This window comes from Zootoca vivipara, chromosome 1 (assembly GCF_965207765.1).
Source record: "Zootoca vivipara chromosome 1, rZooViv2.hap1.1, whole genome shotgun sequence".
Lineage (NCBI taxonomy): Eukaryota > Metazoa > Chordata > Lepidosauria > Squamata > Lacertidae > Zootoca > Zootoca vivipara.
This window is the reverse complement of record NC_142582.1, coordinates 104,418,985-104,446,920: the sequence shown is the minus strand read 5'-3', so window position 1 is coordinate 104,446,920 and position 27,936 is coordinate 104,418,985. Positions and strand designations below refer to the sequence as shown.

The following is a 27,936-nucleotide window of genomic DNA, read 5'->3' as shown; positions in this document are numbered from 1 at the left end:
GCTGGGACCAATGGGACTCCAATGACAGCTGGAGGACCATAGGCCCCCCCATACCTGACTTAACGAGTTTCTATATTTTATGTGCCCTCTAATTTTGCCTCTATTTTCTTTCATTTGTTCTTCAGGGTTGTTTTTTCCAGTCATCCATCTGTCTTAGAAGCACCTCGCACAGACCTTTCAGCAAAATGGAAAGTGTGAGTGAACTCCAGAATCCCCTGTTGGCCAAGAACAATGGGCACCTTCACAGCAGTTACAGTTACCACCAGGATTATCCTGGCCACCGTTGCCAGGGTAAACTGTACTCCTATATCTTCCAAAATTCTGGCAATGCAAGGACTCACCAACTGCTGGATGCTAGTTCTCTTCAGCTGGCTGTCGAAGCATTGTACGGCCCAAATTTCATCCTGGTGAAGGATGAGACCAGTGTCAAAGTCAAGGACAACAAAGGTGAGAGTTGTGAGACGGCCTTCATGGGAAACAAAGAGCATCCTACTGAGGCCTCTGAGGTGCAAGAAACACAAGGGAGGTCCCTGATGGAAAATGACATCAAAATCCAGACAGTGTCCTATGAAGTGGAAGAAGAGGAATTGCAGGAATATGAGGTAAAATTTGGAGGCTGTGAACCTACCTTGGGACTTATTTCTGAGTAACCGTGTTTAGGACAGAGAAATAAATATAGAAATTATAATAAATGTGATGTATGTACATGATAGTAGGCAGAACTGAGGTTAATGTTGCATGGGAACTTCTCACACCTGAGAGACAGCTTCCCTGATGAATTAGGCCTGAGGGTTTAATGCAGGGGTGACCAACTGTGGTCTTAGGCCTCAGCCTAAGTTTAGGTGGCCCTCAGCCTGGTTTCAAAAACCCTCTGCAAGCGATCAGTTCAGACCTCCTGGCAAGAGGAGAAAGGGGGAACCACGCCTTCTTTTGGTTCTGGCCCCACATGTCAGTGGCTCATAGCTGTCAAGTTCTCCCTTTTTTAAGGGAAATTCCATTATGCTGAATAGGCTTCCTCGCAAGAAAAGGGAAAACTTGGCAGCTATGCACTGGCTTCAGCTGCACCCAGAGTTGCCATGCAGCCAGCCCCTGAGAATGCCCCTCTCAAAAGAAAAAGGGTTTTCCACCATTATAATATAATACATTAATATGACTAGAAATAATTATAGCGGGGTGTGTAGTTAGAATGAATTATTTTAATAAGCTTGTTTTAGGCTGACATCCAGAATTTCTAATCCATTTTAGCTCGTGATTTATCAATTTTAGTCCTAATGCAAGCGAGGGACATTGCTAAAGATGAAAAACGGCCCTGTTTCACTGGCACTCAAGAAAAATTATTTTCCATGGAAATCCCAAATCCCCAGCTAGTGAGCTGAGAATTTAGCTTGAGAGAAAAATGATAATCTATTTCCATTCAGTGATTTCTGTTAGGATTTTGCCCCACGTCCGAGTGGCCAGAGAAGATGCGGTTTATTATATAAACTCCGCAAAGCCTTTCCACCCCACCCTGCCTCCTCCTCCTGTGTGAAACTGTTAAGAAGGAAGAGAGAATATGTGAAAGTACAACTGAAAAGAAAGAAGGTCAAATGAGAGAGTGGGGAGTGAGGGAAGACTGTAAAATACTTAACGAGAGGAAGAGTAGGAGGGTGAAAACGCTACTTAAATGCCATGGTGGCGATAGATGTCCTAGAAATATTATATCAAGACGACGTTGGCAGAAGCAGCTTTCAGTCAGGGAAGAGAGAAATCAGTAGGGCGCCTATTGCTTCGCATCAAGGGTTGGAGCTGACAGCAGTGAGTGGGGGCTTCTAACATGGTTTCTGTTATTATTATCATCACTTCCAGCATCATCACTGTTATTATTATATTGCAGCTTTCTGGGTTACTATTTCACACTGAGTTATTTAATAACAAAAGTGTCCTTAAGCACACTTAACTTGAAAGCAACTTCCATTAAAATGAATGGAACTTTCTTCCAAGTGAATAAGCTTGGGATTGAGCTATAAAGCAACGGCAGCCGGCGGTATATAGTACAAATCAAACAGTTGCAATTCTTTATCATCTGGTCCCAAGGTGGCACTTGGGAACAGCTCTCTTTATCGGAAGAGATGCCTCTTGTTGAGGCATCGCCTCCGACATTATCAGGAAGTGGCTCCAGAAGGGGGCAGGACACCGAAAATAGATGTTTATTCCATTTTACTATAAGACTAAGTATATGCTGGTATCTACATTTATTTAAATTGTCAAGTCTTGGTGTTTATCAAGACTAAGTATATGCTGGTGTTTAAGTTTTTCACCTTCTCACCAAGCTGCTTGACTATAGTCATGTAACCCAGTCTAGCCTTGTGCAAGTCTACAATCTTGTCCCTGACATCCTTGGACAGCTCTTTGGTCTTGGTCAGGGCCGTCTGAAGCATGCCTGGCGCCCTGGCGCGACGGATCCCTCCGGTGCCCCCCGACCCGTTTCCCAGCGCGGCTGCCACCTGGAGGGCCGGCACCCTGCACCATCCAGCCTGGCCGTAGGACCGGCCCTGGGGCAGGGGGTGCTGCCAGCCCCCTGTTGCGACGCCCCTGCATGTAGCGGAGGCGGCCCCAGGCCCGCACGCCTCCGGAGAGCGGCCTGAACAGCTGAGAGGAGCGCCTAGGGATTCATCCGGCGCGCCTCACAGCGGGCGCAGTGGCGCCCCTGGTGGCCTGGCGCCCTGGTGCCCCGCACCACCGGACTCGGGCCTAGAGATGGCCCTGGTCTTGGTGGCTACTTTGGAATCTGCTGGATTGATTGCTTCTGTCGACAGGTGTCTTTTGTACAGGTACTGTAATGAGCTGGGATTACAGGTAAGACCTCTCCCTTACAGCAGGTGCTTCTAATCTCAGCTTGTTACATACAGTGAAGATACCAGGTAGCCTGACATCTGGCTAGTTGATAGGGGATCAAATACTTATTTCACTCATTATAAAGTACATCAATCTCTGGACTGTTGTCTTCTGGGTTTCTGGGGTTTTTTCCTGTTGTTATTCTGTCTCTCACAGCTACAATAAACCTACCATTAAAATTATGGACTGGTCATTTCTTCATCAGAGGGCAAATGGTCAAATTTAGCAGGGGATCAAATACTCCCCCCCCCCTCACTGTATATAATCCCTAGTGTAGTAAGATAAGACCTTTGGAGCAGGCATTTTTTAAAAAAAGTTTTTAAAGAACCACCCTAGTAGGGCAGTAATTGTTCTTTAATAATTTGTCACCCGCCCTCCATGATGGCACGACAGTCTGCCCCCTGCCCCCCCTTTCCTACACCCCTGATTCTTACCCTGGAAAAGCCCGTTAGAATTAAGAGTCTCTTCTGAAACAAGTGGTTTGAGGACATCTTTGTTGAGCTGGCATAATGCGGATACCAGCTTCCTTTAGGGTTCCTATTTAACCATCTATCTTATTTATCCAGCTCAATTATGTTTGTATGGATTATTTGTTTAGATTTCCAAGTGCATTCGTCAGTTGCACGTTTTTTTTGATGTTGTGTTTTAGGATGAGCATGTTGTAAGACAAGATACATATAGACATATGTATGAATGGCAGTAATGCATAGATTGCTGAAAACCACAAGTTTCTTACTCCCAATAGTCTCACTGAAGTCCTACTGAGGTCTATGTAATGTCTGCCAGACCACTCCAGATTAAATGGTTTGTGGACTGAAGCCAAGAAGATTATTCTCAATCAGCATACTAAGCAGTACATCTGCTGCCTAATAGACATCAAGTATTTTCAGACTGAAGACAGGGAAATATAGTGATGATTGAGGTGGTGCCCTGTATATCATCTCTGTGGGACATCCAGTTCCCAAAAGATCATTCATATTAGCCGCTGTTCCTTGGCAGATAAACATCCTAGCTCATAGAGGCTGACTCTGTATCGCTTGAATGTGTGATGGACTCGTCCCGTCGACACTGCCATCACAGCGCTTCCTGCCCAATGAAGTTCATCTGCCTGCTGCTGTATATCAGGAGAGAAAGCGTTGTCACAGCAGCAACATCAAACATGTGTAGTGTAAATTGGTTACATGTTCTGCTGCTGCTGCTGCTGAATACTCTGTGGGTCAGACTTACAGTGTGCCATTGCCTTGATTTGCTTTCCAGAGTGACTCCTCGAGTGACAGCGAGAGTGAAGATCATTTTCTGATGCTTCCCCCACGAGACCACCTGGGCTTGGCAATTTTTTCAATGCTCTGTTGTTTCTGGCCTCTGGGAATTGCTGCTTTCTACTTTTCTCAAGGGGTAAGAATTTGTGTGTGCTGATGTTTCCTGCTATGTACTGTGTTCTTCTTGTCTTAGGGAACTATTTTGTAAAAGGCCTGTCAGGGCTGGATTCACTACTGTGCCAAGTATATTGCAGTCCCACCCAACTAGGACCCCTGCTAACATGAAATTATCTAGGAAGTTGCTGGAGTGTTTCTGTGTGTGTGTGTGTGTGTGTGTGTGTGTGTGTGTGTGTGTGTGTGTGTAGCTACCTAGTGCCAACCCAAAACATTTCAGTGCTTGATGGGAAAAAATGCAAATGTCACTCCATATTTTACTTTAAATAATAATAATAATAATTTATTATTTATACCCCGCCCATCTGGCTGGGTTTCCCCAGCCACTCTGGGCGGCTTCCAACAGAAAAATAAGATTAAAAATTCCACCACAGGGGGTTTTTTTTGCCACCATTCATCCCTCACTTCCCCCTTTAATGCTATCCCTCACCTTCCCCTTTAATGCTACCCCCAAATTTGTCCTCATTCTATCAAATGATAGGGCCGGTCTTGTATCAGGCTCAAAACAGTGCTTGGATCCTCATCACATGGCAAAGGAGCAGTGTCCATGTTGTCATGAAGGATACCCAGCATCAGAAGCCGACAGGATTTGCTCTCTGCATTGCAGCGCATTTCAAGTGTGACTTATGGGAGTGCATGGGTGCGTGGCTTTATGTGTGAAAGTCACGTGGGACTCAACTGATAGCTCCTAACAGGATCAACTGTTCTTTAAAGCAACACTGAAACCTCACAAGGTAACTGTAAACACTGTTATTCCCAACCTGCAAGAAAAAGAAGCTGAACTATCCAGAAGGAAAGATGGGTCAGACTGTTGTAGAGTGGTACCTCGTGTTACGGACAGGATCTGTTCCGGAGGCCTACCCGTAACATGAAATGCCCGCAACTCAAAGTGCTGCATCTGCGCAGGAGCGTGGCACAATTTGGCACTTCTGCGCATGCATGAAGCGCGATTTAGCGTTTCTGCATGAGCAGCGAAACATGGAAGTAACCCGTTCCGGTACTTCCAGGTTGCCGCAGGACGTAACGCGAAAAGACACAACATGAAGCGGATGTAACATGAGATATGACTGTACATTGAACTGCTGTGCAAAAAAGAGTTTTTGGCAAGTACAGCCTTTCCACTTTTATTCATAGGTTAAATTTTCTATACTGCCAACATTTTTAAAAAAAATCATGGCAGTAAGCAGCATAAAATCAATCATGAAACTACATTCGTAAAACAAGGCCACTGTGAGAACAAGATACTGGACTAGATGAGGCACTGGGCTAATCTAGCAGGCTCTTGTGTGCTTAAAAGACACCACAAATCTCTAGATAACATTAATACATCAATGAAGCTGGATCACCTCTAAAGGAAAGGTGAACAGAAGAGTTTGAAAGAAGTGCCTTAATGCCAATACTGTAGGTGCCTACCTGATGTTCCCTGGAAGCGCATTCCAAAGGGTAGGTGCCACCACACTAAAGGCCCTGTTTTTAGTAAGCATAATACAAACTTGAGGAGCATACAGCATACAGCACTAGTAAAGAGTGTCTCCCCCAAGGATTAAATCGGCCAGGCAAGATACGGTATTCCCAGAAATAACCCATTGCTCAGGGCTTTATATACCCATAGCAAAACCTTAAAGTTGCCCTAGTAATGTATTAGTAGATAGTGCAGATCTTCCAGCACAGGTGTTACAAAGAACACCCACTTCAGCAGCCTTGCTGCAGTATGGCATCATCGCAAACAGATCTTTGCTGATCATCCCTCTTCTAACTGTTAAAGGTTACAGGAGCCCACTCTCCTTTTGCTTCTGGCTCCTTTTGCTCCTTGTAAATGAAACACCTGTTTCTGCATTTTATGTAGTTAAAGGAAATATAGCCTGCTGTCTGACAAATTGTCAGAGTAACTTAAATAAAGTATATTCCAACAAACTACAGTCTACTCAGAAGGTAAACCTTCAATCACGTATCCGAATGGAGAGAGAGGTGGAGAGCATTACATGCAGGAAGGGCAGACATACCACATACAGCCAAGCACATTTAACAGCCACCATCTCAGGAGAATTTATTTTCACTGTTCCCGGCACACACAAAAAATGTTATTCCTTAAGCATTATTTTTGGCCATATATCAATCCTCTGCTATATCGCTCCAGCCACAGAATGGCAAAGCTCTGTAACAAATGGCCAAGAGTCTTCAACATGGTCAGTGAAAACTTGTCAGCAGCAGTGATGCTCTGGCAGGGGCACAGCTCTGGGCCTTTTTTCAGAGCAGGAGCAATGACATCATCTCCCAAGTGCCAGGGTAATGGATCGACTTTCCTTGCTCTAGGAACAGAATGAGGTGATGGTGAGCCTTTCAAGTTTTACATTTGTCTTTGACAACTCAGCAGTAAGGAAGTCAGAGAATAATCATGCAGAGGCTCTAAAATTCTTTCATTTTCTTTGATGGTGTTCCTATTTCATACCAGCAGTTTAAGTGGTATAATTTCCTTGCAAGATTTTATAATTAAAAGCTAAATGTTGCACTTCAGCTGTCTCAATGTGTTTTACAAGTTATTAAAGCTCATTGTGTTTTACAAGCTGAACCTCTGTGGTCAGAAATAAGCACCAATGAGTTCATTGGAGCTTATTTCTAAGTAACTGTGCATGGAATTGCAGTCATGCTACAGAGAATAGTAAGATGTGTTATCTTGTCTTACGTCTAGCTAGGAATCTGTAGAAGCACACAGCCTTTTGAGTACAGTGGTACCTCGGTTTATGAACACAATTGGTTCTGGAAGTCTGTTCATAAACTGAAGCGAACTTTCCCATTGAAAGTAATGGAAAGTGAATTAATCCGTTCCAGACGGTCCGCGGAGTACTTAAACTGAAGCGTTCATAAACTGAAGCAAACTTTCCCATTGAAAGTAATGGAAAGTGGATTAATCCGTTCCAAACGGGTCCGTAGAGTACTCAACCTGAAGCGTACTTAACCCGAAGCATGGGTGTAATTGGTTCCGGAAATCTGTTCATAAACTGAAGCGAACTTTCCCATTGAAAGTAATGGAAAGTGAATTAATCCGTTCCAGATGGGTCTGCGGCGTTCGTAAACCGAAAATTCATAAACCGAGGTGTTCATAAACCGAGGTTCCACTGTATAGGGCAGTGTTGGGGAACCTGTGGCCCTCCAGAAGTTGCTGGACTCCAACCCCAGCTAACATGGCCAGTGAACAGGGATGATGGGAGCTGAAGTTGAATAACATATGGAGGGCCACAAGCTTCCTATCCCTGCTGTAAGGGCAGTCATAATGAGATGCTGTTCTTCAAAATTTGCCGCTACACCATATTTCCATGTATTTAGTCAAGAAAAGGAAAGAAACCTGCCAAACGCATCCAAAAAAAATAGTTTGTAAATCACATTATGATTATCCAATATTCTAAGTCTTTCTTCCTCGTTTCAAGTCTCAAAACCGACAATGTAGCCACCCTGGCTATACTCACTACAATAGATGGGCAGGATATGCACCAGCTAAACAAATAAACAAAAATATTGTCCCCAAACTTTGTGTTCCTGAATTGAGTGGCAATTCTATTATTCTTTTTCATCCTACATCCAATTCTTCCCTGCTCTGGCAATGCTTCTGAGCTTGGTCTCATTCACAAATTTCAACAGTAACCTTCTGTTCTTCTCCTCAGGATCCATAATGGATAGGGAATGTGTCTCCCAAAAGTGACTGCAGAGGAAGTTCACTTGTCAGGAAGCTGCCCTATACCAATTCAGACCATTGGTGCATCTAGCTCAGTATTACCTTTACTGAGGGACATGGGTGGCACTGTGGTCTAAACCACTGAGCCTCATAGTCGTCTTTACTGACCTCTGTTGCGCTACATTGTAATCAAACTCGCCCAACAGAAGTCAGATTCAGAATGAGCAAGATGTGAATAAAATATTATTTGTGTGTTTCAATAAAGATTCATTTACAGCTCACTTTTATTTTACTTATAGGATTTCTACCATAATCTTACCACATCTAGCTTCAAGGCATCTTACAATAAAAAATTAAATTTTGTTATTGTTTTTTTTAAAAAATCAATAAAAACAATAAAAACAGCAGGAGAAAATAACACAGCTAAAAAGCTAGCGGGAAAAAATGAATTAAAATAGGGTGCCTATTATAGTGCCTTCTAGAACTTACTCGACTCCAGCTTCCATCAGCCCCAGCCAGTATGGTGAAAGATGACAGCAGTAGCTCAACAACTTCTGGAGGTCACTGTGACAAAGTTATGCCTTGCCCTAACCTGTTCCCTTACAATACTCAAGTTCTCTAGACCTCCATCACATCCCCAGTCCAATACAGAAGCTGAGGACAGATTGTGGTCTGGTAGGATAGAAAGACCACTGTGGCAGGAACTGACACTATCACTTTTAACCTTCTTGGCTACTGTAGTCTCTCTGATTAGCTGCTGGGAGCCATCTGTCAATCACAACCCACCTGGGTCAAGATCCCTTTAAAGTAGCATATTGCTAACATTCCTTTGTCCCTTATCCTACAACCAGCTCCTGAAGCTACCAACTTGAATGATAACCATAGGAGTAAGTTTTGCTACGTTCGCTTGCTTAGGATAGGATCATCTAGGCATGTAAATGTAAAACTGTGCATACTCTCTGTTTCCACCACTTTCCCTCCTTTTTAAATACTCCTCCATAATAAACTGCTTAATTAGCTTTCTGAGCTGTACTGTATTCTGGAAACACTCAATGCCTATCTTTCCCCCCATGTTACTGAGACTGGACTATGCTACTGATCTAAAGTTCCTGGGAGTGCAGGAGGGATGATGGACTAAAAATGCCAGGTGGATTCTGCTGGCAGTCCCCTTACTCCCTAGACAGCCACCAAAAGATAGTAGGTATTTTGCACCCCTTACCCCAGGTGGCAAATAAGTAGTCGGGAGAGAAAGATATAGGATGGGTCACCTGTTGCTAGTGAGCTACCCTACATGGTTGGGTCTGGCCATCCTTCACAGGCACCACACTGGTTATTATCCCTGAATCAAAACATCGAAATCATGAAAAGCAAAAAAGTTCCACAAATCTTAAAAGCCATTTAAGGCATAAGAGAGAACAGATTTTTGTCTGTTACCTAAAACAGAGAGGTCAAAGAAGACACCAGTTTCATCGTGTGTTTAGAGAAGGAATTCCAAAATTTGGTGGAACCACCCCAAAAACAAAAGCCAATTAAGGAAGCCTGACAACACTAGCAAAGAGAGGGAGAATTCTTAATAGTAACTCTGTTAATTATAGGAGGAGGAGAAGAATAACAAATAATTGCTCTCAACTCAAGACAATAAGGAATTTTGTAGTGAGCGAGCGAGCAGCAGTATTAGAAGTGTTGGGGGGAAATGTTTTGAAGAGGGATGAATCCATGCTTGCCAGCAGCACAAAAGCATTAAGCTTTAGGGAATTATGTGGTCCTTTTGAAAGCTTTTATGCAACTCGGAAATTAAGCAATAAGATAACATGTAGGATTAAATGCAAACAGGACCACAGTAAGGCACACTTTGAAGGAACAACGTAATCTGGTTGTAGGAGCTTGTGAATTAGCCCCTCGTGAGTCAAGGAGGGGCATAATTGTATAGAACTGTGATGTTTTGGCCGTGAGCACAGCCTCCCCCAGGAGGGAACCATCCTACATACTGGACGGTGTTGAGGGCTGTGGTGGATTGGAGCTCCAAAGCAAAAAAAGGCAATCTATGGCAAATGATGCAGCAGCCTGCCCAGTGTTCTGCACCAAAAGCTAAAGAGCTGCTACTCGTTGCCATAGCAATTGGAGCAACAGAAAGTAAGACTGACAGGTGGGAGCAAGGCAAGTAGCACCATAGCGACAGAGATGTATCATGTGGCCCCCTCCAAACTTGGAAGGCCCAAGGGGATGTAGGGAGATATGGGGATTGCCTGAAAGTATTCAAACCTTGGAATCTTTAAAGGCAAACATGTGAAGGCTAAAGCAGATTCCTCAATGATGCTTGGGGTGCCTAGGAGGCTGAAGAACAAAGAGGAGGAACACAGTGAAGGCAACCCTCTCCCCATGAAAACTGTGGGAAGCAGAGGCAGATCCTCAGACTCAAAGGCTCTTGACACCTGAGCTATGCAAAATAGAAGCTAAAAGGCACATTTACAAAACTTAAAAACAAAACAAAAACACCCTCTTACACTCTTGGTTCAGCATTTTAGCTCAGGAGAAGATGAAGTAGCTGTGGAGCTGGCATGGGGAAGCCCCCTGTTGACATTGTCCCCTGTAGGCACAGTATAGATTTGGTTAACACAAATTTGGTTCTGCAGAATCCTGTGTGGACATGGCCTCAGATATACTAAATTGTGAAGAAAAGGAAAAACCTGTAACAAGCAATGAGCTAACAAAGTGTTCTTTCTTCTCACTGACTAGCTCAGTGAATTTGGGTCAGCTTATCTCCAATGAAATATCTAGAAGAAGCAACATAATACAGTCACTGAAGGGATGGACAAACATAAACACATTGGATCAGACCAAAATAGAACATTATGCATCTTTTTTCCCTCAGCGGTGAAAGTTCACACGTATGCATGCATGTATTGACCACCCAATAATGAATTTTCCCTGGGTGGTTTACATGTAATAGAAACCACCAGCCATGACTCTCATTGAACAAATTGTTGTAATATAATATGTATTTTACATTACATTACATTACATTACATTACATTACATTACATTACATTGTTGGAGGATGGATGGCTGCTAACGGGTTGAGGTTGAATCCTGACAAGACAGAAATACTGCTTTGGAGGGACAGGGTGTGGGTGGGTGTGGGGGGCTCCCTGGTCCTGAATGGGGCAACTGTGCCCCTGAAGGAGCAGGTGCGCAGCCTGGGGGGTCATTTTAGACTCTCAGCTGTCCATGGAGGTGCAGGTCAATTTTGTGTCCAGGGCAGCTGTCTATCAGCTCCATCTGGTACGCAGACTGAGACCCTATCTGCCTGAGGACTGTCTTGCAAGAGTGGTGCATGCTCTCGTTATCTCCCGCTTGGACTACTGCAATGTGCTCTACATGGGGCTACCTTTGAAGGTGACTCAGAAACTGCAATTAATCCAGAATGCGGCAGCTAGACTCGTGACTGGGAGTGGCCGCTGAGACTATATAACACCGGTCCTGAGAGATCTGCATTGTTTCCCAATATGTTTCCGAGCACAATTCAAAGTGTTGGTGCTGACCTTTAAAGCCCTAAACGGCCTTGGCCCAGTATACCTGAAGGAGCGTCTCCACCCCCATCGTTCTGCCTGGACACTGAGGTCCAGCACCAAGGGCCTTCTGGCAGTTCCCTCCCTGTGAGAAGCAAAGCTACAGGGAACCAGGCAGAGGGCCTTCTCAGTAGTTGCACCCATCAGATGTCAAAGAAATAAACGACTATATGACATTTAGAAGACATCTGAAAGCAGCCCTGTTTAGGGAAGTTTTTAACGACTGATGTTTTAATGTATTTTTAACCTTCTGTTGGAAGTCGCCCAGAGTGGCTGGGGAAACCCAGCCAGATGGGCAGGGTATAAATAATGTTGTTGTTGTTGTTGTTGTTGTTGTTGTTGTTGTTGTTGTTGTTGTTGTTATACATTAACACACAGTTTTGAGGAAGACAAAAGCATTCTCTTTTCATTGAAAAACAGCTGATATTATTAGCCTTTGAGGCTATTGGGCATTGATACAAATAATGTATTTATTGTTTGTTTCCAGACGAGTAAGGCTATCTCCAAGGGGGACTTTCACCTTGCAAGTTCTGCTTCCCGGCGAGCACTATTCCTTGCTGCGCTCTCTATCACCATTGGCACAGGAGTGTATGTTGGAGTGATTGTAGCACTGATTGCTTACCTATCTAAAGGTGGCCACGTATAGTAAAGAATCTCTGCATCAGATGGATAATTCTCTCGGATTACACACTTTCTTATGAAACATAGGACACTACGCTTACAAGGATTTCTACGGAGCACTCCCTAAACAGAGATCTGTGCTCATACAGACTGTCTGTGTGGTCTCCTTCCTTTTTCTGATAAAACATATACTGTGACCTACTTTGTATCACGGACTGACAAGCTAAAGGGGGTGGGGAGAGAGATCAGGCTGAAAATCCTGGATTTTGAGACTGTCGGGAACAAAAAAAGGGAATAGGACAGTTTTTAAAATGTTGTCTGCAGGGTGTTTTCAAACCAATGTCCATGTGTGCTAGACCTGGTGTTTGTGAAGTCCAGTCACCTCTCAGATCTAAGCCCCTGCCTACTCAGGGCGCAGAGTGAAGAGGAAAGCTGGGGAATATTCAATTCATTTAAAGTCTTTCTTTTGGGAGATAGGACTAAAGGCTACACAATGACAGCAAACAGCATTGTCAAGATACTTGCATTATTATGCCAATGACAAGACTTGCAACATCAAATGCTAATAATTCACCCTTGGGTAGCTAGTAGCAGCTACGTGCCATAAAAGTTCTCTTTCAGAGGCTTTGTTCATATAACTTGCCCCTCTGCCTACAGTTCCTGTTATGAGAATTTCCCTGCTGCCACATAATAGAATGAGGTGGCCTTGGAGAATCACACCCAGCCATCACTTTCAACCTAAGATACACACTTGCTTTAAATGAGACAATTATTACAGTTACTATAACCAAGCTCATTAAAGGGGCTTGAGAAAGTCCTCATGGGCCTTCCAGTTTTTAATTATATTTTGGCATGTGCATTACAATGTCACTCAGGATAGCTTAATAACATAACCATTCTGGCATGGAAAAGTTACCCCAACGTGGTTTGGTTTGATCACTTTTGATCACATCCAGAATGTCCCAGGCCTTAGGCTGTGGAGGCAAATGGAATTGAATGGATCAGATGTTGTGGTGATCAGATAGTTCTGTGTAAAAATGGTTCTACAGCTACCATTATTCTCTCTACTTGCAATGGGAGCTTTCTTGTGCCTGTTTCTGTGCAGACACACATCTGAGGCTGTAATCCTATATTCACTTACTTGGGAATAAGCCTTACTGAACTCAGTGAGACTTACTACGGAGTAGGTACATATAGGGTTGGCTCATAAGTGGAAACCCTTGAATTTTAGCCAATTTAGTTGTGCTGTGCCCAAAGTTATCCATCTATTTATGTACCTTTGTTTTAAATTTGTATACCGCCCTTCATCCATGGATCTCAGGGCGGTTCGCAACATAAAATTATAATATAAAAAACACAAAATACATAGTAAAAAATAATGTAGACAATGAAGTCATTTGAACTAAAACAAGTCAAATCCATGGGACTGCCTTGCAGGGGCTCTGTTCGTACCTGGCAGGGAGAACACAGAAGGTGCTTATGGTAGTTAAATGTTTGTAATCTCTTTTCTGTGGGGTGCTTTGGCACTCTGTTCTGGTTCAATGTATGCATGTATTTGTTAAGTGGGGTCACTGGTTTGAAAATTACATTGAGTGTTCTATCTTTTTGTCTCTAGGCCAGGCTTACCAGTAGGTCTCGATTCTGAATCTGTGCTTGGGCCTTAAGTGTGAATTGAATGCGGGGAATGTCATTAATATGTTCCAAAGCTTAGCCGCAGTAGAGCTGACCAGCAGTGCTCCAATATCTGCACTTTCAGCCAATATATTTCTGGGCACAATTTGTGGTGCTGGTATAAAGCCTCTTCCCATCTAAACCTATGAGGCCTTTATGATATCGTGGGAATGTTCAGGCTGAATATGTCATTCTTACCTGCAACAGGCTGATTGACTATATCTGAGTACATCTTCTCTGGTTGTGACATTTCCTCTTAGTAAAAGCCCATCTATGTTTGAAACTTTTTGCAAATAGTGTAAGGCGCCATTGCTGTTCACACAAACATTTGATCGCTAGGGATGTGCATAGGGACTTCTTCTTTTTAAGTAACTGTAGGTTTTCTCCTTTTTATTATTGATGTTTCAATTATTGACAGTTTTAATGTGCTTGGAAGCTGCCCTGAGCATCCCTTTGAGATGGGTGCCATAAAAACTACGAGACATACCTAGGTCAAAAAAGCCAAATCCTTCAGCCAAACTTAGTAAGAAATGAAACTGTATTTTACACTGATAAGAGAGAAGCTGCAGAGAGAAACAAGAGATGCAGACATTTGCTGCTTCTGGGTAAAGTACCGGTAACTAAGGAAAAATTAAGGTGGTAAAACCTCTGCAATGCCATTCTCCAGCCTGTGTTGTTGCACATGAACAATTTACTGGCACGGAGCAAACTCCCAGTTATGATCAAATCAACAAAGCACAAGTGTTTTGATTTCACTTCCGTGCCTGTTGCATGACGCAAAACCAAGAAGTCTGCCTTTCCTGAGGCAAGGATTTAATTTAACTCTGTTCATAGCCAGAGGGAAAAAACACTGTTTGTTAATGATCAAAGTGCAGGGGGGGAAAGGTACTGAAAGGTTTTTAGTTTTGAAAGAAAATGACAAGCAACAAAACCTCGTACCCACTAGACTAGAGGAAGCTCCTTCCAGGGCTGTGCTTGACAGCGCCTGTATACCACTCTCAATTAATGTGGTATTTGTTTCTGTGTTTTTGTTCGCTAATAGGATGGCCATTAAGAAAACTGTGGAGTATCTTGTGAATGAAATGCGAGGAAGGTTAGTCTGCGCTTCCAGTGTGTCTCCAAGGCATCACAAGGAAGTGAGCAGAAGTTAATGAAGAAGCCTTATGCTGGCAGGGCTGCAAGTGCTGCCATAAGATTTAGCAATTCCAAGAAGGAAGGAGAGTGGGCGGAGGAGACTTTGGAGCTGGAAGAACTGAGAGTGGGCTGTGCTATTGACAAGTGAGGAAGAAAAACAGAAGACTTAGCAGAGGTGAAAGGGAGGGAAAAGTAGTGTAGGCCAACTCTTGGGTAGTTGGAGATGACCCCCTGGTCATCTCCAGGCTCTAGTCCAGACAGAGCTGGAGAACCTTTTCCAGCCTGAGGGCTACATCTCTTCTGCGCAAACCTCTGGGAGCTACATGGCAGTCATGGATAAGGCCAGAGGCAAAGTGGGCAGAGCAATGGATGTGAATTTTACCTTTTGTATAGTAGGCTAGTTTCTTCAGACATTGCAGGCGTCCCTCTCTATTCTCCAGGCAAGCAAGAGGCATTATCAGAGTTCCAGTACACAATTCAGCCAGGCAAAAAAGCCACTCTAGTAGGGCTGGCAAGGAGTGTGGCCTGGGAGGGTGTTTAACTACCTAACATGAGCATAGCTGGGGGGGGCAGGGGAGCAGCTGCCTCCCTAAATCAAGTAAATCTATACAATTTACTTAACTAACTGAGGTTCTGCCCCCCCAACATAAATATTGGCTACGCCCATGCCACCTACATAGGGTTTTTTTTTGTATACCGCCTTTCCACAGTTCAAACCATGCTCAAGGTGGCTTACAACATGAAAAAAATATGTAACTACAAAAGTAGTCGTAAACAATAAATAAAACATTAACAATACAAAACCAAACTGAACAATTTCCACATAAATCACAACAGCAGCATATACAATGAAGATACCCCAAACCAACAGCAACAAACCCCTCAAACAAACAAACAAAAACCCAGCCCCCAAGTTTGTGTTCAGAAACCTCAGTTTTTGTAGCTGGAGTCAATCAGGGCCTTGCCCTCCTGGGCCAGGTGAAGAAGGCCTGCAAGGAAGGGAGCAGGTCTTCCAAGACTCAAGCCTGTTCCCCAAGGCCAGATAGAGGGTGTCGGAGGACCACATATGGTTCCAAGATTCCCCATCCCTGCTGAGCCAAGTATCCATGGACTCCCTAGTGTCAGAATTAAAATGCTATGTGAATCAAGCAGCAAGCAAAACTGGCTGGTGGTATGTATTTAACCATTTTCCCAGGTGCTTTCTAATATGAATAATTTAACCACCCTTTCCCTGAAAAGCTAGGCTGGATCTAGACACATCAAAGAAGCATTTCGGTTTTAAGCGTTGTAAATTTAAACCGGGAAAACAGGTAGAGAAAAATGGGACTCCATGCCGCCATTTGGTGGCACAGTGTTATATCGCGCATACAACGCATATAAATCGCTTTTTCTTTAGCAGTCTAGCTGAGTCCCTAGAGTCTCTGCCTTCACCGCCTCCTCCTCCTCAAGCTTTCTACCGGAGCGCTCAGTACTCCCCACCCCAGCGTCCCATATCTGTGTCTAGAGGTACAGACTTGGATCTGTCTTGGATTTATCTGTGCACGCTGTAGCTATTCAGTCAGAGGCTCAGCATGTTTTGTATAGTTCAGGTGTACATTTTATTCTAAAGTAGCATGTTAATGTCTGAGATTTCTGCTGTACTTGAGCCATAATGGAAAGAGAAGCACACATGAAAAGACACCTGTTCGGAAGAAGAAACCTCTGAAGGGGCCCATTATGTTTTATATAACGGAATAATACTGTAATAAAAAGGAAATGAAGGTCATGTTTATTGATAGTTTTAACTTCTGGTGCAGGAAAGCACATGGGAATGGGATGCATTTGGAAATGGGTGCAAGACTCTTGGGAATAGCAAAACCAGAAGTCCAGGGAGAATGCGTGAAGGGAGATTGTAGAAGCAGGTCTTGCCCCTGACCTCCATAGAGTCAACAAAGAGCCTCCATGCCTACAGTTGGTAAAAGCGAAGGCTCCCCCTGCATGAATACATACCCCCAACATTTTATCACCCAAATCCAGGGCACCCCACCCCACACCACGTCGCCCACACCTGGACCGCCTTATATTCTCTGGCTTTCTCTCCTCCCTCACCACGGTTGACAGCTAGGCCTCAGCCTTCTTGTGGCCCCTGCAGCATCATTGTGGCCACCAGAAGCAGTGCTCCCACTCTGGAAATGTGCCGCACCCACTTCTGGTTGTACGGAGGCTGCGGCAGCAGAGGCCAGGCTACCACAGAAGAGGGAAGATGGCTGAAGCGGGACATCCGGGATTTCAAATAGAAGCCAGGCTGCTTCTGTAAATCTAGAGTGTCCCACTCCAAGTAGGGCTGTTGGTTAGTATGCGATTGTACACCCACCTTTCTGCAAGAATTCTGGTTGTACATGCAGAGTCTATATGTGCGTACAAGTTGTCAGTTGAGCAGGGATGTTGGACCCTGTCGGTGTGACCCTTCAATTTGTCCCCTGAGCAGAGCCAGATTGCAAGAGCTTGACGCTTTTCATGTAGTCTAGCATTTACTTTGCTAATGCAAGCCACAGCTTGGAGCTGACACGGGTGATGATGTTTACAAAGTCCTCAGTCCATTGGAAGGGAAACAGGAACAATACAGAACCCACTTCCGCTACTTTAGAGGGGGATCTTTGTGATGGGAGTTGTAGTCCAAAACCACCAGAGGGTGCCAGGTAGGCAAAGGTTGACCTTATCTGTAATTCTTTACCTATGCCTTTGCTTCCATCATCCTTTACCACCTACTAAGCTGGATGAGGATGAAGGGCCTTGGAGTCTTGACAACATCCGGGGACCCAAAGTTGAAGAACACTGCTCAGAAGCAACCGCAAACAAGTATGTTCCATCATCTATGTGGAAGCCATTCAAATATTTGGAGATGGCTATCATATCACCTCTTAATTGTCTCTTCTCCAGGGCAACTCTACCCAGCTTATTCCACCTTTCCTCATAGAACTTGGTCACCAAGCCCCTCGACATTGCCCTTCTCTGGACACATTCTAGAGTTTGGTACGATAACTGTTTCTGAGTCCTTGTGGGAGAAGGCAGACTGAAAATAAAAAGTGTGTCATAAAAAGGACAGCCCGCCACCCCACCCCACCCCACCCCAAAAAGAAAACAAACCCAAGAAGCGTGTGGATTCAGCATTTGCTCCTTAATGGCTCAAAGTAACAGTAAGTTACGCACTGTAGACGTCTAGTAAAAACTATAAAATGACATTCCCCCCCCTGCTTGCATAGTTTAATTTTGCTGCAAGGCAAGAAGCTTGCTCTAAAAGAGGCTGACAAAATTTAAAAAACGGTTTCCCACAAATAATGTGAATTTCTGTTCATCCCAGAAGGGCAGAGCTATGTGAGAGCATTCCCATGGGAAACATTGCAAAAATGAGTGTACCAGCTAGAAACCGTCTGGAGGGGAGAAGTGTGGAAATTGAAATCCATAGAATCAGCATGGTGGCTGCCTTAGAATAACTTATTATAGACTCTGAGCGTCTGCTGCATCCCCTGGAGCAAAGAGAAAAGAAGCAAAGGAGAGAAAAACAAGTGCCTGGGTAAGTGGCAGCTGCAGGAGTTTGCTCAGACTTTGAAAAACTCTTTCAAAATGGAAATCCAGCCCCAAGGACACTTGTTTCTTAACCTGCAGCCCAGACACCCACCATCTCCCACAAGATGTATTCTTTGAGGCTGGGTAACGAGACGCAAAAGAGAATCATAAATATTTGCACACCACTTGGCCATTCGCAGCCTCTCTCTGCAAGGCAGGTCAGTCTTATTGTTCCCAAATGGCTGGCTGTGGGCTGAAAGAGAGTGGCTCCTCACAAGGGCATGTACATGAGATCAATGCTGAGATTAGAGGCATAAAGCTCCTAAGCAGATACTTATTTTTGTCCATGTGAAATGGCTGAGAGGGAGGGGGGATCCAAACAAACAAATTTTCCCAAATACCTTCAAAACTTGGGACATCTTCCCTAACAAATCCAGCACTTCATCCTGCCAAAAAAACAAAAATCCAACCTCACATTTCTACTCAAAAGTGTCTATTTTTGTGACTCATATACCAGTATGTACCTGTCAAGTTATTGTTATTGATTACCAGGGGCGCGGGTGGCACTGTGGTCTAAACCACTGAGCCTCTTGGCCTTGCCGATGAGCAGGTTGGAGGTTCAAATCCCTGTGAAGGGGTGAGCTCCCGTTGCTCAGTCCCTGCTCCTGCCAACCTAGCACGTCAAAGTCCAAGCAGATAAATAGGTACCACTCCAGCGGGAAGGTAAACAGCGTTTCCGTGCTCTCTGGTTTTCATCACACTGTTCTGTTGCAACAGAAGCAGTTTAGTCCTGCTGGCCACATGACCCGGAAAGCCAAGGGCGTAGCCAGGATCAAAACTAGGGGGGGGCAAGCCATGATCATTCAGGGGCGGGGCCACAAAGTGGGAACGTGGGCGGGGCTACAGGGCCAGCTGGCCTGACGACATCGTGGTGGCGGCAGCGGCGGCAGCGGCCACCTTGTGCTTCTGGGGCTGGCAACGGCGGCGGCTACCCTGCTTGGCTGGAGAGGACGGGAGGGTCGGGCAGGCAAGAGGGGGTGACAGGGTGGGCGAGGGCGAGGGAAGGCACGGCCGCAGTCACGACGGCTCCGAGGCGTTGCTGCATATCAGCATAATATTTCAAACATGTTGTGGATTCAAGCCCCACCTTGGGGGAAAAATCCTGCATTGCAGGGGGTTGGACTAGATGACCCTTGTGGTCCCTTCCGACTACAATTCTATGATTCCATTGATATATTACCATAGCATATGCATCATTCTGCTTTCTTGAATTGTCCTACTCCTAGGCATAGCAGCCAAATCCTAGAGGCCTAGGTGCCTCTCCCCCCCCCCAATTACTGGTAAATACCGTATTTGAAAGAGTCACCCCCCCATTTTGATGGGCTTTCTATGTGGAACTTATCTGCCCCCCCCCCCAGTATTTTATTAAGGATGGAAGAGGGAGGGAAGGAAGGAATAATAGAGAGAGGGATACCTCATATTTGTGGGTGCCTCTGGGTGATGCTGTGAAGCTGGAACTCTGCAGCAAGAGGATGGGAGGGTCGGGCAGGGGAGAGGGGGTGGCAGGGCAGGCGAGGGCGAGGCAAGACAGGGCCGCAGTCTCGATGGCTCCGAGGCGTTGCTGCATATCAGCATAATATTTCAACCATGTTGTGGGTTCAAGCCCCACATTGGGGGAAAATTTCTGCATTGCAGGGGGTTGGACTAGATGACCCTTGTGGTCCCTTCCGACTACAATTCCATGATTCTATTGATATATTACCATAGCATATGCATGATTCTGCTTTCTTGAATTGTCCTAGGCATAGCAGCCAACTCCTAGAGGCCTAGGTGCCTCCCCCCCCCCAAAAGAAATTACTGGTAAATACTGTATTTTAAAGAGTCCTCCCCCCCCATGTTGATGGGCTTTCTATGTGGGGCTTATCTGCCCCCCCCCCAGTATTTTATTGAGGATGGAAGAGGGAGGAAAGGAAGGAAGAAATAGAGAGAGGGATAACTCACATTTGTGGGTGCCTCTGGGTGACGCTGTGATGCTGGAACTCTGCATGTACAGGAGCCTTGTAAGCAGCTTTCTCTCTGCTTGATTTACAGCAGGCACGTCCAACAGGTAGATTGTGATCTACCAGTAGATCACTGGATGTCTGTGGTAGATCACTGCTAGATCACTGGCACCCCTAAAAAAAGCTCACCCAAATTTTTCCTCCTCCCTAAAAAAAGCTGAACTATGACCTGAAGCCCTAAACAAAAATGGGCCTCCCTCCCTCCTAAAAGAAGCTCAACAAGTTTGACCTAAACCCCCCAAAACAGGGCTTCCCTTCCTTAAAAAAACTCAACAGCTTTGACCTGAACCCCCAAAAGGGGGTAGATCACTCCCAGTTTTTAACTCTGTGAGTAGATCAGAGTCTCTTGGGAGGTGGCCACCCCTGATTTACAGTATACAGATGCAGGAGGAGGGGCAGACTGGAACACCAATGCTTTTTATAAACATCACTGTGTCTATCAAAGCTACAGCCCCCCCCCTTCTTATTCACTTCCTTTTAGCCTTGCAGGGCCACCTTAGTCAAATTGAATCCTCTGCACCCTCATTAAATCGCCAATAGAACTGTTAATGCGATCCCTGAATGCCCATTAACAACTCCCACTGAATAACAATAGGGTGAATAGGGTGGACCTTGCCTGAAGGGATATTCTGCTCCATTGTCTTAACTGCTTAAGTACTGGTAGCCACTTTGCTTTATTTATTTGATGTGTTTTTGTTACAGCTGTGTTCCCGCCCCCAGCAAGTGGAGAGCTGCTCTTGCTAAAGCAAAGCCCTTTCCACTTCAGTTTTTGGAGGGGCAAAGTATTGGTTATGGTCTGTAAAATACAATAATTTTTTGCTTCTAGGGGGGGCAGCTGCACCCTCCTGCCCCCCCTGTCTACACCCATGCGGAAAGCTGTCTGTGGACAAACGCTGGCTCCCTCGGCCTGAAAGCGAGATGAGCACCGCAACCCCGTAGTCACCTTTGACTGGACTGAACCATCCAGGGGCCCTTTACCTTACCTTTATTATTATTGGTTATGTTAAATTTTACATACCACCTATTACCAAAATAGGGTTATAAGAGGTTTACAAAAATAAAACTGATTTATGCACACATTAAAATATAAACATGCATAATCAAAATACACAGTAAAACAATACAATTAGAACAGTACAGCAATTAAAACTATGAAAAACCTAACTGGAAGAATCACAATTCTGTCCATTCTTTCTAAGGAACAACCTTGGACCACTTTTCTAACTACTTTTATTTCAATTAACTTACAAATAAAGCTATCCCATCCTAAAAACATCATCCAGCAGGACAGGTTAAGCCAGGAGTCAGCAAACTAAGGTCCATGGGCCGGATCAGGCCCAATTGCCTTCAGGATCTGGCCCATGGTCTGTCTGTGGATCAGCATGGGGATTCTGTTTGGGCTGCGCCAATTTTTTTCTGCGCCATTTCCCCTGCCCCCTCCCTCACACACACCACAGCGGCGCCTCCTCCCTCCCTCCCTCCTCCTGGCTTCTCCCCGCCCTGCCTAGAGGAGGAAGAGGGCTGGGCTGAGCTGGTGCCATTTTAAGCAGCCCCTGTCCAGAGCCAGCCCTTTTGCGCCTCTCATCTTCCCTCCGCCCCTGCCACCCCCCTGGTGCTCCTGTAGGCAGTCCAGAGCCATCTCCACTGGCTGCGCAGCAGCAATCTGGCCTCCGTTGCCGGCGGGAAGGCTCCAGACTGCAGGAAGGCCTCTGGAGACCTTCCCACAGTCCGGAGCTCGCCCCGCCTCCGGCGTGGCTGCAATTTGGCCTCCGCTGCCAGCGAGAGGGCCCCCATCCCGCCCCCAAAGCATGGAAGTGGTGCCGGCAGCAGGAGGCCCAGCAGGCTGCAACGCAGCACCAAACCCAGGACCCCCATCCAAACAATGACTATCATCAGTGCAGGTAAGAAAAATTTAATTTTTATCATCTACAATACTGTCTGGCCTGTCTGGTGCTCTTGCATTGAATGTGTCCTTTTAAAATGCATCCGTGGGTTATTTGTGGGGCCTGCCTGGTGTGCATAGTGTGCACAGAAATTCATTCTTTTTTTCCCCTTCAAATATAGTCTGGCCCCCCACAAGGTCTGAGGGACAGTGGACCGGCCCCCTGCTGAAAAAGTTTGCTGACCCCTGGGTTAAGCCATTGTACTACTTTTGCATCAAGATTTCCCATGTGCTTTATAACCCTGCACAATCAGGGTTCTAAATTATATGGGGAGCCTCCACAGGAAGAGGAATGCTCATCACAAGAAAAGGCAGAAATGAGATTTCAGCATCTCAGATTTGGGTAAGTTTCCACTTTACCAATGTTGTAGCTATCATTGCTTGTTTTAGCACATATAAAATTCCCCATGGTATCAGAAGCTGGGCTAAAAATACAAGCCACACAAAAATGTCCCTGGCTGCATTAGAACTGGCAAAGTTGCAGATTTAAGTTTTCATTATCTATCTCTCCCAGGAAACGATCTTAACCCCATTTGAGCCAATTCAATTGCAATTTTGTATTTTTGCTGAGAAGTGTATTTCAGAATTATACCTGTATTAGAATATATTTTCATATATGTTGTCCAGGGTTTTTAAAAAATCTACTCCAGCTTTTAAAAATGGGGTGATATATCCTGACATTGACGTATAGTTAGTGTCATATAAATGATTAAATGGGTGTCATATAAGAACAGTAATATACAGTAGTTAATTCAGATTTGTGGTACCTTAATATTTAGTCCTACCTGTATTAATTGAATTTACTTCCTTGACAAAGGGATTCAAGGTTATATCAGCTCCTAATTGCTGCCACTTCAAAGCAGAAGCCAATTAGTTTTCTTTATGCTAATGACATGTATCTAAATATTTTTCCTTCTTGTCTAACGCTGTGCTTAATCTTCTGCAGATCAAAGACCTGTATTTCAGAGTTCATTATTTTATCAATTTACTTCTATCTGATGAAAAGGACATGCCACTTAATAAAGGTTTTCCTTAAAGGCAAACCTGAAATGGTCTATAATGCTGTCAGCTGGCAGGACCTGTGGAGAGTAAACGTCCTCTCAGGTTTTTGCTTTTAGCATCTTCGATGCTGAGGCAATCTGATATTGCCATCCTACCAGAAGGCTTTTTTGATACTCTTTGCCTTCTGTAGCTATGAAGATATCCTGAAACTCCAGTAATCATGTAAGGTAAATGCTTGGCTTCTTCTGTTAGTAATATATTATATAGTGCAGTCAGTCCAGGAAGATACCATGTTCCATGGTATCGAAAGCCACAGAGAGACTGAGAAGGAGCAAGGTCACACTTCCCTTGTTTTGTTCTCAGTATAGGTGACCAAGGCTGACTCAGTCCCATGGCCAGACCTAAACCCAGATTAGAATGAGTCTAGTTAATCTGTATCACCCAAGAGTGCTTGCAGTTGCCCCCACCACAAGCCTCTCCACCACCTTCTCTAGAAAACAGGTATCTGGGTCTGGTTGGTAGTCTGTCCAAAACAATTGGTCCAGTTCTGGTGTCTTTAGGGGGAGGGGGCATTTTGGTTTGTTTTCTCGTTCTTATTTTTTGCAGGCATTTTGTGCTTTATATTGTATTTTTATGGAGGAGGAGGAGGAGGAGGAGGAGGAGGAGGAGGAGGAGGAGGAGGAGGAGGAGGAGGAGGAAAAGAGGAAGAAGAAGAGGAAGAGGAAGAGGAAGAGGAAGAGGAAGAGGAAGAGGAAGAGGAAGAGGAAGAGGAAGAAGAAGAAGAAGAAGAAGAAGAAGAAGAAGAAGAAGAAGAAGAAGAAGAAGAAGAAGAAGAAGAAGAAGAAACAGAAGAAACAGAGAGAAGGACCATTCCCTCACATAGCGAAGCATTAACCATGCTCAAAGACCCAGCCAGTCAACCCCTCTCCATAACTGTACATTACATTTTATATGAATCTCAAGGAAAGGGAGAGGAGATATGTTCTCATTAGCCTCTCTTCAGAGTTCAGATTCAGAAAGTGGAAAAAAGAACTGTTGTGTGCCGTCCCTAATTATTAATAGCCTCTCTCATAATGGTAGTGGCTCTGTGTACCTGAAGGAGCATCTTCACTCTCATCATTCAGCCCAGACCCTGAGGTCCAACTCCAAGGACCTTCTGGCAGTTCCTTCACTACAAGAAGTGAAGTTACAAGGAACCAGGCAGAGGGCCTTCTCGGCAGTGGTGCCCGCCCTGTGGAACGCCCTCCCATCAGATGTCGAGGAGATAAACAACTACTGTACACAACTTTCCAAATACATCTGAAAGGCAGCCCTGGATCAGGAAGTTTTTAATATTTGATATTTGTTGGGTTTTTATTATGTTGGAAGTATAAGTAATAATATTATTATTCGATGTTGTTGTTGTTATGGTTCCTCAAAGGATCCTTGAACACCAGTGTTACCCTGCTCACAAACTGCAATACTCACAGAAATGGCAAGGGCAAAACAAAATCTCTTGCCCACAGAGTATGGAGTAGACAACATTGCCATAGGTTACCATACGTTGTACATAATCACATGACTGAGTCAACACAAGCACAGCATTGTGCACATTTCCCAACAACATGGGTGTCAGCAGCACTTGGGCTGATCTAAGACCTCAGAACATGTTATAAGAACAGCAAGAATGCATGTGTAAATAGCGCTACACCAATTGTGCAAAAGCTCCCAGTAAACATAGCATAGATATCCACGATAACCGGTTAGTGGTCTTGGAGTCCTTCTATGTAGAAGGAAATAAGAGAATCAACAGACAGTGGCAGATACTGATTTATATTGAGCTTTATGGTGGGTTTTGTCCTAGCAATAAAGCTGAAATATCTGACCTCTGAACTAAGCTAGGATATCAGAGACACTTGAGGATACTGAAATAATAAGTGAGGTAAAAATAACAGTTGTTTGCTTTCCTCTCCAACAATACTGCTGTTACACTCACAGAATGAGGGATGGGAATTGGCATCGACAGGTCAAGGCGAAAAACAGGTCAAGACCTTTATTCTTCTGGAACAGCTTTTGAAACCACAATTCATAGGAAGAGTTGAGTAATAGCTGCCGATCAGCTGCTGGGTCACGTTCAACATCTTGTTGTTAATATATAAACTACTGAACAGCTCAGGAACAGGTTACCTGAAAGACCTGTAAGATCACTTAGATCATATGGGGAAGTACTGCTTGTGGCTCTGCACCCTACAGAATATCATATGGAGATGACCTGAAAGGCATTTTCTGCGGCAACCATCAGATCGTCTTGTGCAGCCTCCCCTACCCCACCTCCCCAAGGCTTTCCTTGATCCATAAGACTGGACCCTGTTTTCTGTCTTTGAATCTTCTGAATTTCTGTTGTATTCACTTTTCTATACTTTAATCAGTTTTTATATTGCTATTTTACTGGTTTGAGGTTGTGTTTTTCTTTTAACATTTTAATAACGCATTGCTTTTTAGCCAGTGCATCACTTAAGAGATTTTCAAAATATTGAGTTTTGTAAAAATATTTCCTAGATGAAATATTGTCTGTGTTTAAGCCTGAAAGTCTTCAAGGCATTCTGTAGTGCTGTCAGCTCCTTCTCCCAATGACCTGCAACCAACTCATTATGCCAGCTCTTTTGAGGTACCGGTAGCTGTGCAGAAAACTTCCTTCTGTTTTTCATTTGTTTGTCTTTTCCTTTTCCTCTCCCTTCTTCTACTGAAAAGCTCAGCCGGCATCCCTCCTATCTATCCCTTTATCTTGTTTCTGTAATTTCAAGTTGTACTCTAAATTAGCATGGTTTTTTTTAATCTAAAAGAGTGCCTCCCTCCTGAGATGGGGACTTGTCGATGAGAGATCTCTTTTATCTGTCCCGAGTTTGCTTTGTGTGCTGCTGCCTATTAGGAGCCGATGAAAACAGAAAGTTATCAAAGGGAAACATGCTGCTTTGTCTGACACAGATCTAAGATACTGACACAGCTGAGCCATGCTGACACCCAGGGCTTCCCGCCTCCCTTTCTTCATGCTAGTCTTCACCTTGGCAGGCTGCCCCAGATGACTTCATACAGGCAGGAAGGGAAGCCGCTTGCAGAGCCCAGTCTTTTTAGAAGCCAGGGCGCCGGGGCCAGTTGCTTCAATCATTCTTCTTCCCTTGATCTGCTTTGGTTTTAGCCTCACTCACCAAAGAACATTAGGTGAAGGCAGCTGGCACGTGCTGGCCATTGCAGCATTCCACCAGTTCTTCCCTGCTGGATGACAGCTCTGGAATCTAAAAGTACTTTCTCCCCAGAAAAGGGACATCAATCATGTGTGCAAGCTTTCTGGCATTCCACGTTCCTTGTGTATATCACTCAGATTAAAATACGAGGGAGCTGCAGGCTTTTCAACTCAGACACAGATCTGGTTTTATTTTTTTAACCCAGGTGGCGCTGTGGTTAAATCACTGAGCCTAGGGCTTGCTGATCAGAAGGTCGGCGGTTCGAATCCCTGTGACGGGGTGAGCTCCCGTTGCTTGGTCCCAGCTCCTGCCAACCTAGCAGTTCGAAAGCACGTCAAAGTGCAAGTAGATAAATAGGTACCGCTGCAGCGGGAAGGTAAACGGCGTTTCCATGTGCTGCTCTGGTTTGCCAGAAGCGGCTTTGTCATGCTGGCCACATGACCTGGAAACTATACGCCGGCTCCCTCGGCCAATAATGCGAGATGAGCGCGCAACCCCAGAGTCGGTCACGACTGGACCTAATGGTCAGGGGTCCCTTTACCTTTATATCACTTCGCCTCTCACTAGCAAAAGCTCTGAATTTTTGTTTCTTTTATTTCTCCTCTGCCGGGAGAAGAAGCCTCGGAGCCAGGGGAGTGGTGGTGGGATGAGGAGGAGTGGTCAGAGGGAGAAGAGGGAGCAGACTGGGAGGAGGAGGTGTCAAAAACAGAAGGGGGTAACTGGGTGTCTCCCACCCTTCCTCAGCATTCTGCCAGTTCATGACATCTTGTAGCAAGGTTTCTCTGCTCTCAAGCATTACTTGGGGCTGGGATGTCACACCACATGCCTTCAACTGTGGCTAATGCACTGATAATGCGCTAAGCATATTAGGTGATATCCAATGTTACAGGGAACCAGGCAGTTACAGGTAGGTAGCCGTGTTGGTCTGAGTCGAAGCAAAATAGAAAAATTCCTTCAGTAGCACCTTAAAGACCAACTAAGTTTTTATTTGGGTATGAGCTTTCGTGTGCATGCACACTTCTTCAGATACCAGGGAACCAGGCAGAGGGCCTTCTTGGTAGCGGAGCCGTCCCATCAGATGTTAAGGAAATAAACAACTATCTGACTTTTAGAAGACATCTGGTGAAAATAGCCCTCTTTAGGGAAGTTTTTAATGTTTGATCTTTTACTGTGTCATGTTTTTAATGCTCTGT

General features: G+C 44.7%; 2 protein-coding genes across 3 annotated transcripts in view; both read left to right on the top strand.

The window, feature by feature from the left end:
* ABCD4 (ATP binding cassette subfamily D member 4) overlaps positions 1–27,936 on the top strand; it is a 352,667-nt gene that overhangs the window by 247,490 nt on the left and 77,241 nt on the right. The window lies entirely within an intron of this gene.
* SYNDIG1L (synapse differentiation inducing 1 like) lies at positions 132–16,735 on the top strand. The gene is made up of 3 exons (XM_035118437.3): positions 132–602; positions 4,132–4,269; positions 12,034–16,735. Exons 1-3 carry the CDS (start codon positions 186–188, stop codon positions 12,190–12,192), a joined length of 714 nt encoding a protein of 237 aa, XP_034974328.1. The 5' UTR covers positions 132–185; the 3' UTR covers positions 12,193–16,735.

Coding starts and splice junctions, on each gene's coding strand:
- SYNDIG1L (XM_035118437.3), top strand. CDS start 186: ATGGAAAGTGTGAGTGAACTCCAGAATCCCCTGTTGGCCAAGAACAAT. Junction 603..4,131: donor AGGAATTGCAGGAATATGAG/GTAAAATTTGGA, acceptor TTTGCTTTCCAG/AGTGACTCCTCGAGTGACAG. Junction 4,270..12,033: donor CTTTCTACTTTTCTCAAGGG/GTAAGAATTTGT, acceptor GTTTGTTTCCAG/ACGAGTAAGGCTATCTCCAA.